Raw genomic sequence first — 18,217 nt, forward strand, 5'->3', positions numbered from 1 at the left:
AGATAAGGAGTGTAATAACACCAGTCTAGGGACTAGACTGACACTTAACAGTAACTCCTGGAACACACAGCCATGCAGGAGGACAACAGCACAACCATCCGGCAGCAAAGGGCAAGAAGGTGGATCTACCTATCTTCATTAAAGAAAAGGAAAGTAATTTCTCCTCTCTTACCATTCAGATAGGTGGATCTACACCAGTGGTATGTACCAAAGCTACTCCTGAACAGGGTGGGAGGATGCCAGAGGTCCAAGCAATACTGCAAGTGCGAAGGCTGCATCCTCCCGGACCTGTACATCCAGGCGGTAATGCCTGGAAAAAGTATGTAAGGAGGACCATGTTGCAGCTTGGCAAATCTCGACGGGAGACATCAATCTAATCTCTGCCCATAACATTGCCTGAGCCCTAGTGGAATAAGCCCTAACCTGACTAGGCAACAGCTGCTCAGCATCCACATAAGCAGCCGTGATTACCTCCCTAATCCAGTGGGCTATTGTAGCCTGCGACGCCAGTTCACCCTGTTTACTCCCACACCATGGAGTATAAATAGGATTATAGACAGTGCTGGGGAGGAGCCGGCTGTCATGGTACATGTGGGCACCAACAACTTAGGAAAACGTGGGAGAGAGGTTCTGTAAGCCAAATTTAGGATTTTAGGAAGGAAGCTGAAATCCAGAACCTCCAGGGTAGCATTCTCTGAAATGCTTCCTGTTCCACATGCAGGTCCCCAGAGGCAGGCAGATCTCCAGAGTTTCAATGCGTGGATGAGACGATGGTGCAGGGAATAGGGATTCAGTTTTGTAAGGAACTGGGGAAACTTTTGGGGAAGGGGGGAGACTTTTCTGAAAGGATGGGCTCCACCTTAACCAGAGTGGAACCAAGCTGCTGGCACTAACTTTCAAAAAGAAGATAGAGCAGCTTTTAAACTAGAACAAGGGGGAAAGCCGACAGTCACTCAAGCAATGCATGGTTCGGAGAAATGTATCCTTGAAGGATACTAATGAAACAGGAGAGTTAGGGCATCCCAACAGAGAGGTTCCAATAAAAGCAAACGGAGTCCATGTGCCTATATGTAAAATACCACCAAAGCTAATGATTTCTGAATTATCCCAAACAACTGAAAAGCAGGTTGTTAAAACAAACAAAAACCACACTTTGAAATGTCTGTATGCCAATGCCAGAAGTCTAAGAAGTAAGATGGGAGAGTTAGAGTGTATAGGAGCAAATGATGAGATTGACATAATTGGCATCACACAGACTTGGTGGAAGGAGAATAACCAATGGGACATGCTATATCAGGGTACAAATTATATTGCAATGATAGGGAGGATCAATTTGGTGGGGGTGTGGCACTTTATGTCCGGGAGGGTATAGAGTCCAACAGGATAAAGATTATACAAGAGACTAAATGCTCAGTAGAATCTATATGGGTAGAAATCCCATGTGTGTTGGATAAGAGTATAGTGATAGGAGTATACTACCGTCCACCTGGACAAAATAGACAGATGATGAAATGCTAAGAGAAATCAGGGAAGCTAACTAATTTGGCAGTGCAATAATGGGAGATTTCAATTACCCCAATATCAAATGGGTAAATGTAACATCAGGACTTGCTAGAGACAAAGTTCCTGGATGTAATAAATGACTGATTCATGGAGCAATTGGTTCAGGAACCAACAAGAGAGGGAGCTATTTTAGATTTAATTCTTAGTGGAACGCAGGATTTGGTGAGAGAGGTAATGGTGGTGGGGCCTTTTGGCAACAGTGATCATAACATGATCAAATTGAAACTAATAACTGGAAGGGGGACAATAAGTAAATCTGCAGCTCTAACACTAAACTTTCAAAAGGGAAACTTTGATAAAATGAGGAAAATAGAAAAAAACTGAAAGGTGCAGCTGCATAGGTTAAAAGTGTTCAACAGACATGGACATTGTTTAAAAATACAATCCAGGACTGTATTTTTAAACAATGTCCATATGGATTCCACACATTAAGAAAGGTGGAAGGAAGGCAAAACAATTAACGTCTTTGTTAAAAGGTGAGGTGAAAGAGGCTATTTTAGCCAAAAAAAAATCCTTCAAAAATTGGAAGAAGGATCCATCTGAAGAAAATAGGATAAACATAAGCATTGTCAAGTTAAGTGTAAAACATTGTTATGACAGGCAAAGAGAATTTGAAATGAAGCTAGCCATAGAGGCAAAAACTCATAATAAAAACTTTTTAAAATATATCCGAAGCAAGAAACCTGTGAGGGAGTCGGTTGGACCATTAGATGACAGAGGAGTTAAAGGGAAGTTAAGGCCATTGCAGAAAGACTAAATTAATTCTTTGCTTCCATGTTTACTAATGAGGACGTTAGGGAGATACCAGTTCCGGAGATGGTTTTCAGGGGTCATGAGTCAGACGAACTGAACGAAATCACTGTGAACCTGGAAGATGTAGTAGGCCACATTGACAAACTAAAGAGTAGCAAATCACCTGGACTGGATGGTATGCATCCTAGGGTACTGAAGGAAATAAAAAATGAAATTTCTGATCTATTAGTTAAAATTTGTAACCTATCATTAAAATTATCCATTGTACCTGAAGACTGGAGGGTGGCCAATGTAACCCCAATATTTAAAAAAGGCTCCAGGGGCGATCCGGGTAACCATAGACCAGTGAGCATGACTTCAGTGCCAAGAAAAATAGTGGAAACTATTCTCAAGATCAAAATCGTAGAGCATATAGAAAGACATGGTTTAATGGAACACAGTCAACATGGATTTACCCAAGGGAAATCTTGCCTAACAAATCTGCTTCATTTTTTTGAAGGGGTTAATAAACATGTGGATAAAGGTGAACAGTAGATGTAGTGTATTTGGATTTTCAGAAGGCGTTGGACAAAGTCCCTCATGAAAGGCTTCTAAGAAAACTAAAAAGTCATGGGATAGGAGGCGATGTCCTTTCGTGGATTACAAACTGGTTAAAAGACAGGAAACAGAGTAGGTTTAAATGGTCAATTTTCTCAGTGGAAAAGGGTAAACAGTGGATTGCCTCAGGGATCTGTACTTGGACTGTTGCTTTTCTATATATATATCTATAAGATCTGGAAAGGAATAAGACGAATGAGGTTATCAAATTTGCGGATGATACAAAATTATTCAGAGTAGTTAAATCACAAGCGGATTGAGATACATTACAGGAGGACCTTGCAAGTCTGGAAGATTGGGCATCCAAATGGAAGATGAAATTTAAATGTGGACAAGTGCAAGGTGTTGCATATATGGAAAAATAACCCTTGCTGTAGTTACACGATGTTAGGATCCATATTAAGAGCTACCACCCAGGAAAAAGATCTAGGCATCATAGTGGATAATACTTTAATCGTCGGCTCAGTGTGCTGCAGCAGTCAAAAAAGCAAACAGAATGTTAGGAATTATTAGGAAGGGAATGGGTAATAAAACGGAAAATGTCATAATGCCTCTATAATTGCTCGATGGTGAGACTGCACCTTGACTTGTGTGTACAATTCTGGTCACCGCATCTCAAAAAAAGATATAGTTGCGATGGAGAAGGTACAGAGAAGGGCAACCAAAATGATAAAGGGGATGGAACAGCTCCCGTATGAGGAAAGGCTGAAGAGGTTAGGGCTGTTCAGCTTGGAGAAGAGACAGCTGACGGGGTCTTTAAGATCATGAGAGGTCTTGAACGAGTAGATGTGAATCGGTTATTTACACTTTCGAATAATAGAAGGACTAGGGGGCATTCCATGAAGTTAGCAAGTAGCACATTTAAGACTAATCAGAGAAAGCAAATGTTGCTTACCTGTAACAGGTGTTCTCACAGGACAGCAGGATGTTGGTCCTCACATATGGGTGACATCACAGGATGGAGCCCAATCACGGAAAACTTCTGTCAAAGTTTCCAGAACTTTGACTGGCCCCTACTGGGCATGCCCAGCATGGCACTAACCCTGCAGCCAGCAGGGGTCCCCCTTCAATCTTATTTGAAAGCTATAGGCAGTGCCGAAAAATAAAATAACAAAACATTACGAACCCAACACCGCGGGCGGGTTTCGTGAGGACTAACATCCTGCTGTCCTGTGAGAACACCTGTTACAGGTAAGCAACATTTGCTTTCTCACAGGACAAGCAGGATGGTAGTCCTCACATATGGGTGAGTACCGAGCTGAGGATGTCGAACATGCACCAAATGTACCCAAAGGCGTGCAACAGGCACAACAACTGGGGTGGAATTTGGTAGAGGGCATCCTGAACCCCACCGGGCAGGCGGAAGGGTTCAGGATGCCAGGTTACGAAGGACAGACTGGCCGAAGATGGACTCTTGTCTTCCGGCTTTGTCCAAGCAATAGTAAGCTGCAAACGTACGGAGAGAACTCCAGGTGGCAGCCCTGCAAATGTCAGGAAGCGGCACCGATCGTAGGTGTGCTACTGAAGTCGCCATGGCCCTCACAGAGTGTGCTTTAACACGGTCCTGAAATGGAATGCCCGCTTGCTGATAGCAAAAGGATATGCAGTCCTCTAACCAGGAGGAGAGAGTCTGCTTACCCATAGGCTGCCCTAATTTGTTAGGATGGAAAGAGACGAACAATTGAGTGCTTTTCCTGTGAGCAGCTGTACGGTCTAGGTAGAACGCTAGAGCCCGTTTGCAGTCAAGGTTATGCAGAGCCTGTTTTCCTGGATTGGAATGGGGCCTGGGAAAAAAGGGTAGGTAGTATGATGGATTGATTGAGGTGAAAATCAGAGACTCCCTTAGGTAAAAATTTAGGGTGAGTGCGGAGTACCGCCCGGTCCTGCAGATGTTTAATGTAAGGCGGATAAGTAACTAGGGCCTGTAATTCACTAACTCTGCGAGCTGAAGTGATTGCCAAAAGGAAAATCATTTTCCATGTGAGATATTGAAGGTCACAGGGTTGAAGAAGCTCAAATGGTAGTTTCATGAGCCGACCCAAAACTAGGTTAAGGTCCCAAGAAGGGGCCGGAGGATGCAGTAGAGGCCTGAGGTGAAGCAAGCCTTTTAGAAAACGTGTTACAAGGGGTTGTACTGAGAAAGGAACATCCCCGATACCTTTATGGAAGGCGGCTACCGCACTGACCTGCATCCTAATGGAAGAAGTTTTTAGACCTGACTCTGATAAATGACAGAGGTAGTCCAAAAACTTCGTGATTGGACAGGTAAAGGGGTCAAGGGACTGAGAAGAGCACCATGACGTGAACCTGAGCCATCAGCGACCCGGGGTCCATCGGTGGAAAAGCGGCAATGAGCGCGTCCATCCTGGAGAGCAGCGGTGCCAACGCTGCCGGAATCGGGGCGGAGGACGGTTCCGCAATTGGTACCGGGGTCTGTGCCGGAGGAACCTGGAGTCGTTGCATTGCCTTGTCGTTGGCCTCCTGAACCATCCAGTCCAGTTCTTCTCGGAAACCTGGAGCAAGCAGCCCCGGCTCTGGAACAGAAGAAGGAGGCAGAGGCATAGCCGGAGGGACCACCATTAAAGGCGGAGTCGCGGCGCCCGATCCCCTGTCGGGTGAGGGTTGTTTCGGTGACCCGGTCACCGAAAAGGTCGGTGCCTTTTCTGTACGGGTTTTCTTTAATGACGGCTCGGACGATGGCAAGGTCAATGATTTCGCTCCCTCGATGATCTGAGACTTACGGTGTCGATGGCGATGTTTGTCTCTATGATCCCCTCGGTCCTGAGGGGGAGTAGAGGGTGTCGAAGGCTGAGATGTCGTCGATGCCGAACGGTCACCGGCCATTGGTCGATGCTGGCGCAAAGTTGACTGTGCCGGTTCTGACAATGTCGATGCAATGGATGGAGTCGGGGTTTGAGCATGGAAGAGAAGTTCCATCTTCTCCATTCTGGCCTTGCGACCTTTTGGTGTCATAAGGGCACATTTGGTGCAGGTCAAGACATCGTGCTCGCGTCCTAGACACATAACACAGACTTTATTGGGGTCTGTGATGGACATGGTGCGATTACAGTCCGGGCACTGACGGAACCCTGACGCCATGGCCATGGAAAAAATCGAGCCGCGGTATGGTCGACGGCCAGTAGGCCGTGAGGGCCAAACTCGACGGTAATCAATGGAAAACAGGTAAAAAACTTATCGGAGTACCGCGGACAGAAAAAAGTTAAAGGAGGTCCCCCTGTGGGGCAAAAACGTTTAGTAATTCCGTGAGGAAAATTCCTGTCAGGAATCTTTGCACAGCTCCTTTACCGCGAGGCTACTGCTGCGCGGAAAAAAGCCTGAAGAGGGACCCCTGCTGGCTGCAGGGTTAGTGCGATGCTGGACATGCCCAGTAGGGACCAGTCAAAGTTCCTGAAACTCTGACAGACGTTTTCCGTGATTGGGCTCCATCCTGTGATGTCACCCATATGTGAGGACTACCATCCTGCTTGTCCTGTGAGAAAATTCTTTTTCACTCAACGCACAATTAAGTTCTGGAATTTGTTGCCAGAGGATGTGGTTAGTGCAGTTAATGTAGCTGGGTTCAAAAAAGATTTGGTTAAGTTCTTGGAGGAGAAGTCCATTAACTGCTATTAATCAAGTTTACTTAGGGAATAGCCACTGCTATAAATTGCATCAGTAGTATGGGATCTTCTTAGTGGTTGGGTAATTGACAGGTTCTTGTGGCCTGGTTTGGCCTCTGTTCGAAACAGGATGCTGGGCTTGATGGTCCCTTGGTCTGACCCAGCATGGCAATTTCTTATGTTCTTATAAACAGCCGGTCCATCTTCCTGAGAGGTTCAGAAACCTCTAAATACTTCATGATAATCCTCTTGACATCCAAGGACCGTAACAGGCGAAAGTCATCCACATCTCTCTCTTTGTCCAGAGTCAGCAGGGAAATTGATTGATTCAAGTGAAAATCCGAAACCACCTTTGGCAAAAAGGACAGGACAGTAGCAACTGTATCGCCTCCAGAGTCACTCACAGAAACTGTTCCCGGCAAGACAAGGCCTGCAGTTCAGAGATTCTTCGCGCAGAACAAATTGCCACAAGAAACACCATTTTCAAAAGGCAAGCAACCTCAAGGAAAGGGTTTGCAGCGGTCGAAAGGTGGGACCCACCAGAAAACCCAAAACCAGATTAAAACTCCACAAGGACACCAGCAACCGCAGGGGAGGACAAAGATGCTTCACCCCTTTTAAGAAATGAGCCACATCTGGATAAGCCGACAAGGGTCCACCATTCACTTGACCTCAGAAACAGGCAAAAGCCACCATCTGTACCTTCAATGAATTAAGGGCCAACCCTTTACTCAATTCATCCTGCAAAAATTCCAAAATGAGTGGGATCTTAAGCAAACAAAGATGACCTCCTCAATCCTCATACCAATCCTCGAACACTCGTCAAACCGCTCATGGACTAAGGAAGAGGAAAACTTTCTCACTCTCTGCAAGGTGGCAATCACCTCAGTGGAATATCCAACGCTTCAACAACCGAGCCCTCTCAAGGACCATACTGTAAGACAAAATTGAGACAGATCTTTGTAAGAACAGACCCCTGCCGTAACAGATCCCTGTGAACCGCTAATTGGATAGCAGAGTCCATCAGGAGCCTTTGCAAATCTGTAAACCACAGCCTCCTGGGCCAATCTGGTGCTGCCAGAAGCATCATTCCCCATGTGACTCTCGATCCTCTGAATCATATCGCCCAACATGGGCCACGGGAGAAAGATATACAGCAGCTTGCTCTCTGGCCACTCCTGCATGAGGGCATCAATGCCCAAGGACCTTTGATCTCTCCTGCGACTGAAGAAGCAAGGAACCTTCACATTGTGAGATGTCACCAGCAGGTCTAGAAACAGAAGGCCCCAACAGTCCACTATGAGCTGGAACGCCCATTTGACAATTCCCATTCTCCTGGGTCCAGACTCTGTCTGCTGAGAAATTCGGCTCTTATATTATCTTTACTTTAAATGTGGGAGGCTGATATCTCCTGAAGATGCACTTCCGCCCATTCCATGAGTTGGGCTGTTTCCTGCAACACTTCCTGGTGATTGACGTAAGCCACTGTCATCGCATTGACTGACATTATCCAGGCCGCTCAACCCTGTAATCAGTCAATGAATCATAAGCATTCCAACTGAATGGCCCAGGCTTCCAGCCAATTGATGCTCCAGAGAGACTCTTCAGCAGTCCAGCGCCCTTGCGAGGTCAACTACTGACAGTGAGCATCCCAACCCTGGAGGCTCGCATCATTCGTGAGTAATAGCCAATTTGATGATTGTGGGGAAACCCCTTTCCTTAGATGGTCTGCTTGCAATCACCACTGCAGTTGTATGCTGATCTCCACCGATAGGTGAAGCTGTATCGAATAGTCTTGAGATTGTGGACTCCAACAAGCCAGCAGTGTGCTGAAGAGGGCCCCAAGGAACCACCTCTAGGGTGGCCGCCATTAACCCGAGCACCTGCAAATAAGACCACATTGACAGGTGTATTGTTTCTGTCAATAGTTGCACCTGCGCCATCAGCTTCTGAATGCGGCCCACTGGCAGAACACTCTGCCTTGCTTCGTGTTGAACCGAACACTGAGATACTCCAGTGACTGGGATGGCCATAGATTGCTCTTGGCCAAGTTCACCACCCAACCTAGTTCCTATAGCAAGGAGATCACCTTGTGTGAGACTCTTGGCCCGAATCAGCCAATCATCTAAGCATGGGTGAACCAGAATGTCATCCTCTCTCAACGCTGCTGCAACCATCACCACAACCTTGGAAAAGGTTCTGGGTGTGGTGGCCAACCCAAAAGGCAGCGCTCACAACTGTCTCCCCAAAACAGCGAAGTGCAGAAAACACTGATGCTCCAGACGGATGGGAATATGAAAATATGCCTCTTACAAATCCAAAGATGTCAGAAACTCCCGACAGTACTGCCATTATCCTCGAGAGTAAGGTTTCCATGCAAAAATGAGTCACCCGTAAATGACGATTGGCTCTCTTGAAATCTAGGATGGGGCGAAAGGAGCTCTCCTTCTTGGGCACAATGAAATAAATGGAATATCGGCCCATACTTTCTTGTGACATGGCCACTGGAACTACAGCCCACAGGCTGAGAAGCCTTGACAACATACATTCCATTGCTTGTCTCTTCTGCGGAGAGTTGCAAGGAGACACCATGAAAACGTCCTGAGGGACACTGAGAAACTCCAGAGCATAGCCATCTCTTATCACCTCCAGAACCCACTGATCTGGCGTGACCTCGACCCACCTTAGATAAAAAAAAGCTACAGGTGACTCCCTATCTCCTGTTCCTGGAGATGGGTCGACACACCTTCATTGAGAGGACTGAGAGACACTACCACCCAAGCCTGCGCCCCTTTCTGAGCTGCCTGGGACAAAAGATCTAAGACCTACCCAAAGGCAGAGTCCTCTGAGAAGGTGCTCCTCTATAGAGTCGAAAGCATCTGAAATCCCTAGAATGACCTCTCATGCCAAACAAGCATGATGTCTGCTTCTTATCCTCTGCTAACCAAGGAACCTGGGATTCACTCCACTTATTGGCCATTTTTCTCCAGCTCACTCCCAAACAAGAGTGATCTTTTAAAGGGTAATTCCATAAGATTAGGCTTCAAAATCGTATCGACTAATTAATTCCTGACCCATAGCTTATGCCTGGCCACTATTACCAAAGCCACCCCTCTGGCTTAAATGTGGACCAGATTGCAGTCTGCATCTGCCCAAAAGGCAGCTGCCAGTTCCATACCAGATTCATTGATTTCCTGAGAGAGAAGTAAACAAGAGCAAGCCACCAGAGAGCAACAAGAAGCTATCTGCAAATTCATTGCCATCACTTCAAAGGCCTGCTTTAGGATGGCCTCACTTCTTCTATCATGTGCATCCTTCAATGCCACTCTCCCTTCTATGGGGATAGTCATCCACTTAGTGATGGCACACACAAGCATATCCACTTTTTGAAAGTGCAATTGCTCTCTCGCAGCTACAGCCCTTCCAAGACTCATCCCCTTTTAAAATTAGCTTCCGGGGCGCCCCATTAAGATCAATCAATTCTTGAATAGCCTCCATAATAGGGAAGAAACATGAGGCTTTATGCAAAGAAATTAAAATGGGAACTTTCTTTGGCTCAGACAAGGAATCAGGCCCCGGTACCCCCAGCATTTTCAATATCTAGGAAATCAGAGCTGGTAACATCTCTATGAAGAAAACGCAATATAGTTCTATACAGCTTGAGCCCTGGAGGAATTTACCCATCCTCCAGGAAGTAAAGATTGGCTTCATCATCCATGCCATCCAGGGCCCTATCTACAGTACCTGGTATTCCCAGGCGATGTCCCATTCAAGTACTAACCAGGCCCAACCCTGCTTAGCTTCGAAGATTAGATGAGACTGAGAAATGACTGCAACCCTTGAAATAAATTGCACCCAAGAAAAAGCAGAGGGGTCCATGCCAAAATCAGGGGGTGTCAGTCCAGCACCTACTGAACTACCTTCCCCTGCTGACGAACCAGTTAGGGGATCCCCAAATTCAGGTAAAACCTCTAGTAGCTCTTTTTACATTCCCACATCATGCTGGGTAGGGCAGAGCTTAGCAAAATCAAACAGAGACAATTCTCCCTGAGCTTCCAAACACTGCTGACAAGTTAGAGAGGTTCACCAGACTGAGATGCCCGAATATGGCAAGCAGCATAAACGGGAAGGTGCGTAGGCTTCTTTGCTATCAGCGCCACAGAGTTGTCAGTATGCTTCTCAGGCTTCTGAGAACGATGCGCCCAGCTGTGCTCACAATAGGCGCTTGAAAAACAAATAAGCATTCAAAAATTAGGCGCCTAATACACTATTCAGGTAGATGCACAACCTGAGTGCCCACCCGCATGCTCACCGTCCATATGCAACTTAAGTGCCCAGCTAGGCGCCCCATGCGCCCAACTGAGCACTCGGGTAGGCACACAACTAGATGCATAGCCGGGTGTGTAAGCGCAAACTGACATACCTGAAGAGGGCAGCCTTCTGCTCAGAGAAAAAGTGCATGATGCCACCGCGGCCTACCATGCAGTGAACAATCCAAGCCTGAGAGCGAGGCCTAGCCCAGAAGGCTGCTCGAGTCTCCAAGCTCCCTCAGAGGTGGGAATGGACATCAGATCGGCATGCCAAACACAGAGACCAGAGGGGAGAGGAATCCCTAAAATAAACTCCCCTTACCTCTTTTTTTTTGTTTTTAAATTACTCTTTACCTTAGCTCAGCCCATCCAGGCCAAATACAGAGTCGGTCTCCAATTGCAAGGGGAGATGCATAACCATCACTGCCATGCTCTACTTCCTGCACCTGCTTGCTTTTCAACTGTTTTTTATTTTACAGCTAAGTCCACACAGGCAGAAACCAGATACTGGACCAAGGAACTCATCTAAGGGAGGGATCCGAAGATATCACCTCAGGAAACTCGACTGAGGGAGGGTCCATAAGGCATCACCACAGGAGAGTGGGGCAATAAACCTCTTTTCTCCTACTACAAAAATATTTTTAATGCAATCCCCAGTAGGGAGATGCACGTCCACCCTCTATTGGAGATGGAGAATACTGGGGGGCTGATGTCAGTGCAGGGATATATATACTGTGACATCAGCTTTGCTCCGTCTCCATCTGCTGGTAGAGGTGCATAACCCACTGCTGTGGATCCACCGATCTAAATGCTAAGAAAGCACTGATTAAAAGAATTGAGATAAACTTGACAGGGACGGAGTCCCAGGGGCATCCCCACAAAGGGGATTTGTAACTTGGAAGGGGTCGAAAGACATATTCCTCTTCTGAGGAAGGAAAAGACTCCAACACTAAGGGGAGCAGACACCGGGAGAGTAGAGTTCAACCAGGAACACAGTCCTAGGTCAGTCCTATAGCTACGGCACACAATCTGTTGTGCTCACCATGAGGGAAACACACAAACACCCATACAGTAGAGGGCAACTAGAGAATAAAGCCCTCCACTGTAAAAGTATGCTGACTAGTGCTCATACAGTGGTATCCCATCCTATGGATGGTAGTACACCTATGAGCCCGCTCACCGTGTTTGTGGGTAGAATCCCACGGCACAGCAAGGACCAAGCACCATTTCCTAGAATCGGTGGCTGTAAGCTACCAAAATAACAAATCACAGTGTGTGATGATGCCTTCCTTGCCAGTGCTCCTCAGTACTTTGTGGTGCAGAACTAACAAGGAGGCTGAGAACCTGATGCGATGATGGCAGAACCCTAACATGGTTGAGATCTGCACAGACAGGGAGAATGCTGCCTACCATCGCCTGAGGGCTTGACGTAGATGCCTTGCCTTATCCATTCGTAAAGGCTGCACTCCACTGTCATAGTAACTTCCAGTGGAGTGCATAGGATCAGTGTGACGACGGCGACCCCAATATCACTGGGGCTCTGAATATGGCATGGTGACGGGTGGACACTGCCCTTGAAACTGCATCGGGAATGGCTCTCACCGGTTTCCATCATGGAACGACAGCAGTGAAGTCCATGGCAACCGACATTGCCCACGGTTCTCTGCGGTCTTGTCCTGTGGCATGTGACCGCATCCACTGATGCCTAAAGTGGTGACTGCACCCATAGTGCTTTTGCGCTCACTAACGATAGATCACGTCAAGGGTACCAAGCGACGCTGCACCCAGGGCTTCGATGGCGCTTGACAGAATCTTGCTCAGTTAGATAGCATATAGCGCCATCCCCGGTGCCACAGGCACCCATCTACCTCAACAACCCGGCAGCACTAATAGACACTCTGATGCCCGAAGGCATCAATGGACCGGCGGTACCAAGGATGCCAGGGGCACCTGCAGGCAGAGGCTCTTCAGCCCCGAAACACCCCCATTGATGCAGAGGAACCAATGACTGCCAGCAACGACTGTTGCCCTCGGCTCACCTATCCATCCGAAGTAATCAATGCTACAAGCTCAATGGTGTCCCTCAATAGCGGCTGTGGCTGACTATAGCCTCGCTAGCGATCATTAACATAGATGTTGCACGAATCCAGGCGAGGCCTCTGATGCCCCCCAAACCCAGTGGCTCAGGGTCCCCAAGTTAATCAGCATCCATGGTGCCTGATAGCTGTAGGCCAATGATGGGATGGCACAATGCCCTTTAGTGCCCATCAGGACACCCACCAAGGAGCCTCGAGGACACCAGACCACTGTGCCTGGATGCCTCAGCATACCAAGGTGCCTTGAGTAAATGGCGGTCCCCAGCGCTCGATCCGTTCAAGGCCAAAATCCCTGTCGCTCGAGGACTTCAGTGACTCTCAAGGGCTCTAATAAACCCCAGCGGTCGATAGCCTTGGGGACAACCAGGGCACTCAATGGCGATCCCAGTGCTTAGTTTGTTGTGCTCGACATTGTCAAGAGTGGTAACGAAAGGCATCGGTGGCCAACATGCCCGATGACTTCCATGGCGGTTCCGCACCTTGATGACATCGAGATCGTCAATTGTATTGTCGCAGCTCTGCACCAAGATGACATCAAGGCCATGCACCATGATTACCCCAAGGGCTGCCGCAGCATCGAGGCCTCGTGCCTTGATGGCATCAAGGGCTGCCACAGCATTGAGACCTCGTACCTTGACAGCATTGAGGATGGCCACTCACGCACCTTGATGGGATCAAGGGCATCGATGGCACAGAGAGTATAGACATTGAGGGTAGCTCCAATGGCATCAATTTGGATCATGGCGCTTGATGGCAGACCTGGTCCCCAACACTACTGGTCGATGCCACTACTACACCACATTGAAGCCCAAGGTGCTCAATGACGCCAGTGTATCACTTTCAATGCTGATACTTCACTTTCAAAGCATATCCAGCATAGCTCTCTGCTTCAACAGCGGGGGAGCAAGACTGATACTTCACTTACAATACATATCCAGCATGGCTCTCTGCTTCAACGGCAGGGGGGGGTATGAAGAAAGGTGGATCTATATTCAGGCAACAATCAACAAGGACTGAATTACATAGTCTGGATAAACAGATAGGCATAGGTATAGCTTGCTTATTGCAGTGGTTAATACCCCTAACTAATTAAGCTATTTCACTTAGATGCAGTTCCAACACTGTTCTCTACATTAATGGTGGGGGTGGAAGGGAAATAAAATAAAAAAGGTTACTAAGAGCCAAGAGAAACATAAGTATGTGAGAGAAAAAAAAAAGTGCGAAAGCTTGCAGGGCAGACTGGATGGGCCGTTTGGTCTTCTTCTGCCGTCATTTCTATGTATCAAGACTCCACATTCACAGATGCCTACAGCACAGAAGGCCCTTACAGCATCGAAGGCAGTCATGCATACCAATGGCATCGAGGGCATCCCGGCACCTCAATGGTGTCAAGGGTGACCATGGCGCTCAATGGCAGTCCTGGTCTCTGACGGGCTCCTAACATCGATGCGTCAGATCAATGGTGCACTGGTCACAGATGTGCATGGGCAACCATTACTGAGAATGGCACAAAAGGTGCACCAGCAAGCTGCTTGCCCAGGATCCTGCTCACCCTCTCTCACAAGAAGACTGCATTGCCATCACCGGCAAGCAGGAGGGGAGGCTACATCATCCAGGGCTCCTGCCCATGGGGACTAGTTTATTTGAAGGTGAGGATGAGCTCCCTCCCTCTACAGGAACAGTGTGGTCCTCAATCTCTGCACTGTCTGAAACTCCATTGATGGCTCAGGGCCCCCAAGTTCATCAGCATCCATGGTGCCTGATAGCCGTAGGCCAATGATGGGCTGGCACAATGCCCCTCAGTGCCCCATCAGGACACTGCCAAGGAGCCTCGAGGACACCAGACCACTGTACCTGGATGCCTTGGCGTACCGGGGTGCCTTGAGTAAATGGCGACCCCCAGCGCTTGATCCGTTCATCAAGGCCAAAATCCCTGTCGCTCGAGGACTTCAGTGGCTCTCAAGGGCTCTAATAAGCCCCGGCGGTCGATGGCCTTGGGGACGACCAGGGCACTCAGTGGCAATCCCAGTGCTTCGCTTGTGGTGCTCGACATTGTCGAGAGCGGCAATGAAAGGCATCGGTGGCCAACACACCTGATGACTTCCATGGCGGCCCTGCACCTTGATGACATTGAGATCGTCAATTGTATTGTCACAGCTCTGCACCAAGATGACATCAAGGCCACGCATCACGGGTAGAACTCAGGCGAGTCTCCAAGCTCAGCTACACAGATCACAGACAGACTGCATTTAGTCAGTCTTGCCAGCACCAGACAAAGGTACAAAAACATTCAGAGCAAGGAGAGGACACAGATACTAAACTGCAGGTGCAGTATTTATTTAATAAGGGATAGCAACAGACTTTGCCAGACTGCACAGTGGCTAAAAAAAAAATCACTTTCAAAAACTGAGACGACAACAAAGCTGAATACTGTGAGATACACGGCTCCGTGGGACAAAAAAAAAAAAAAAAAGACTGAGGTACTCTGCCTAGAGGGCAGGGTGAAGACTACAGTTGCACATGCTCAGTAGGGCATGTTTGAAAGTTCTAGATTCTTTGAGATCAAAGTTCCATGCCAGGCTCCCATGTCACCCATGTGTGAGGACTACCATCCTGCTTGTCCTCGGAAAGAACAGCTCTACCCCTCCCAGGCCATGAGCAGGGGAGAGGAGTGAGCCTGGAACAGATATAGGAGAGCAAAGAAGAGTCACTCTGCTCCCTAATCCAGCCCCCAACCTGTCATTCACGAATAGATTTGGGGGTGGGGGAAGGGAAGGGCAGAGGACAGACACCACAACAGAGAAAAGCTACCATTCTCCCTACTCAGGCCCTCACTACCCCTGCAAAAAGATAGCCAAGTGCAGGGGTTCACCGGACACTGGTAGCCAGTCAGAATTTTAGGCTATTTACAATGAATATGTAAGAGAGATTTGCATGCACCTTTATTGTATACAAATTTACCTCATGCATATTCATTGTGGATATTCTGAGAACATGACTGGCTAGATGTGGCCCAAGGAATGGGTTGAGAACCACTGCCATAGTTAAAGGGAATTGGAGCAGAGAGCAGGGGGCTTTCTGCTGTTCTATGTCAGCTCCAGGCCATCCGAGGAGTTACTTATAATAATAAAAAAGGGGAGGGGAGGACTGGAGCAGTAGTGAGGATGGGGGTGAATGCTGGAGGGGCATGAGGAAGGCATGGATAGCTAGTGGCATGAAACGAGGCAAACACTGAGGAGGAAGTTGAATGCTGGGGGGAGAGATTATAACTAAAGCTTTATTGAATTTAGCAAAGGAGAAAAAGAACATTGATTCGAGTACCCCACCTCCTCCTCACCTGTTAAATTTATCTCTCTCAGGGCAATTAGATTTAAAGTTTCCAGGTACATCTATTTAGCATGGGGGTAGACAACTCTGGTCTTCAAGTGCTTCAAGCTAGCTGGGTTTGCAGAATATCCACAATGAAAATGGATGAGACACAGTGCATGCACATACATTTCATAAATATTCAGTGTGGAGATCTTGAAAATGCAACCAGCTTGCAGCACTCAAGGACCAGAGTTGCCTAACTTTGAACTAGCCCAACATATTGTCTGCTACAGTGTCAAGTAGCAGATGCGTTTCTCATATGAAAAGGAAATGGACAAAAAGTACAAAACATTGCAACATAAATCAGGATATTGGATCCATGACGCTACTCCTCCTCACCAGGGACCCAAGCACATCTGAATTCCATCAGTATCAGAAGTACAACTGCTTGACCTGCACAGCCAAGACTCAAAGCATGTTATGAATGTGAAGTTTAATTTCAATGGAGAATACACCTGCAACATCAAAGTAAGGCTAGAAAAATGTTAAACAGAAACATGATGGGAAAACTTTTACATATCCTTCAGTCACTTACCAAGTTAAACTCCCTCGGTGTTAACTTACATTATGACCCAACGTCGGGAGAAATTCAAACAGCAGCCCACATCCCAAAAGGAATGATCCACCAGCACTCTCCTAAGGCAATGGCTCATGGTTTGGCACTTTCTAATGCATACAAAGAGCTCTAGAGGCCAGGAGGGATGTACATCTCCTGGTAAAAGGAAAGAGAGATGGTGTGTCTTTTGCTCCCTCTGCTAGAGATAACATGCCAGTTAATTCTGAGTGGAATTCTCTCAAAAATCATTCCTAAGCCCCAGTTTCTAAACTATGCACAAATTCTCCTCTTTCCCACCTCAGGCATATATGTACGCTTCCTTCCTTACAGGGGACCTTGCAAGGTCGCCCTCACAAATTCCAGACATTGCCTCCACCAGCTGTTTCCGTCAATGAATTCTCAAGCCACAAGGCCACTGTTTCTTACAGCTTCATTTCTGATATGTAAATTTCACTTCTACATAATTGTAAAACAAGTACTATAAAGATGTTTGTTTCCAAGAATTATACCGCCAATGGGAAGGAATCAAAACACACGGTCAAACTCTGACTGATTGGTAGCTGCTGGGTTCCTGTTCTGATTGGTTGGTTGCTGTGGCATGTGTCCACCTCTCCTCCTGGGTGGAGCCAGATACTCAAACATGGACTGGTTGTGAGTGGAGAGCATGTTCTTCAAATCTGAAGGCATTGGGTCAGTCCAAAAAAAATCGTGATTGAGTGCATCATCACTGTCTGTGCGCTGCACTGGGTCCAGCACAAGAAGTTTGTCTATGAGGTCCAGAGCATAAGGATCTTTGACATATGCCTTCAACCGGTCTTTCACCTTCCGCTTCTGTCCTTTTGGCAGCTCCAACTTTTGATACAGTTCATATTTGTCCACACTTGGCCAGACCTACAATTGAAAGAAAACAAAAGAATAGGAACCATCAAAGGAAAGACCACCTCAGCAATACAAAACATCTCATCTTGGCTGGGATAAGTTTGCTGATGTGTATAAGTATAGGAGAAGGATCCATCTTGAGTTCTAGTGACTTCAGAAACCTGAGACCAAAGCTTTAGAGGCCCCAGATTACACAGGGACTCATACATTTTCATGCTGATACTAGTGGCAAATTTACAGGTTCCCTGTACATACCCGAATCAGTCCAGACACCTGGATTTTGCCTCCCCTCCAGCAGATGGAGACAGAGAAGTTTTTTCAAAACAACCCTGCCATATATACCAAGGTGCCACCCACAGTCCCTCAGTCTTACTCTGTCTCCAGCAGATGGCGGAGGTGCAAAACCCAGAGTCTCTTCTGATTCCCTGATTGATTGCTGCAAGTTGTTAGAGCAGGAGTGTAGTCAGAGTTTAG

General features: G+C 47.3%; 1 protein-coding gene across 4 annotated transcripts in view; it reads right to left on the bottom strand.

Annotated features, from left to right (window-relative positions):
* Positions 1-16,198: 16,198 nt before the first annotated feature.
* The window catches only part of CDK9 (cyclin dependent kinase 9), a 114,479-nt gene continuing 112,460 nt past the window's right edge, over positions 16,199-18,217 (bottom strand). For all 4 annotated transcript variants that reach the window (XM_029612063.1, XM_029612064.1, XM_029612065.1 and 1 more), the window contains one exon: positions 16,199-17,755. In XM_029612063.1, coding sequence (XP_029467923.1) covers positions 17,390-17,755 — 366 coding nt within the window. In that variant the 3' untranslated portion in view covers positions 16,199-17,389. The remainder of the gene's footprint in view (positions 17,756-18,217) is intronic.

This window comes from Rhinatrema bivittatum, chromosome 8, assembly GCF_901001135.1.
Source record: "Rhinatrema bivittatum chromosome 8, aRhiBiv1.1, whole genome shotgun sequence".
NCBI classification, from domain to species: domain Eukaryota; kingdom Metazoa; phylum Chordata; class Amphibia; order Gymnophiona; family Rhinatrematidae; genus Rhinatrema; species Rhinatrema bivittatum.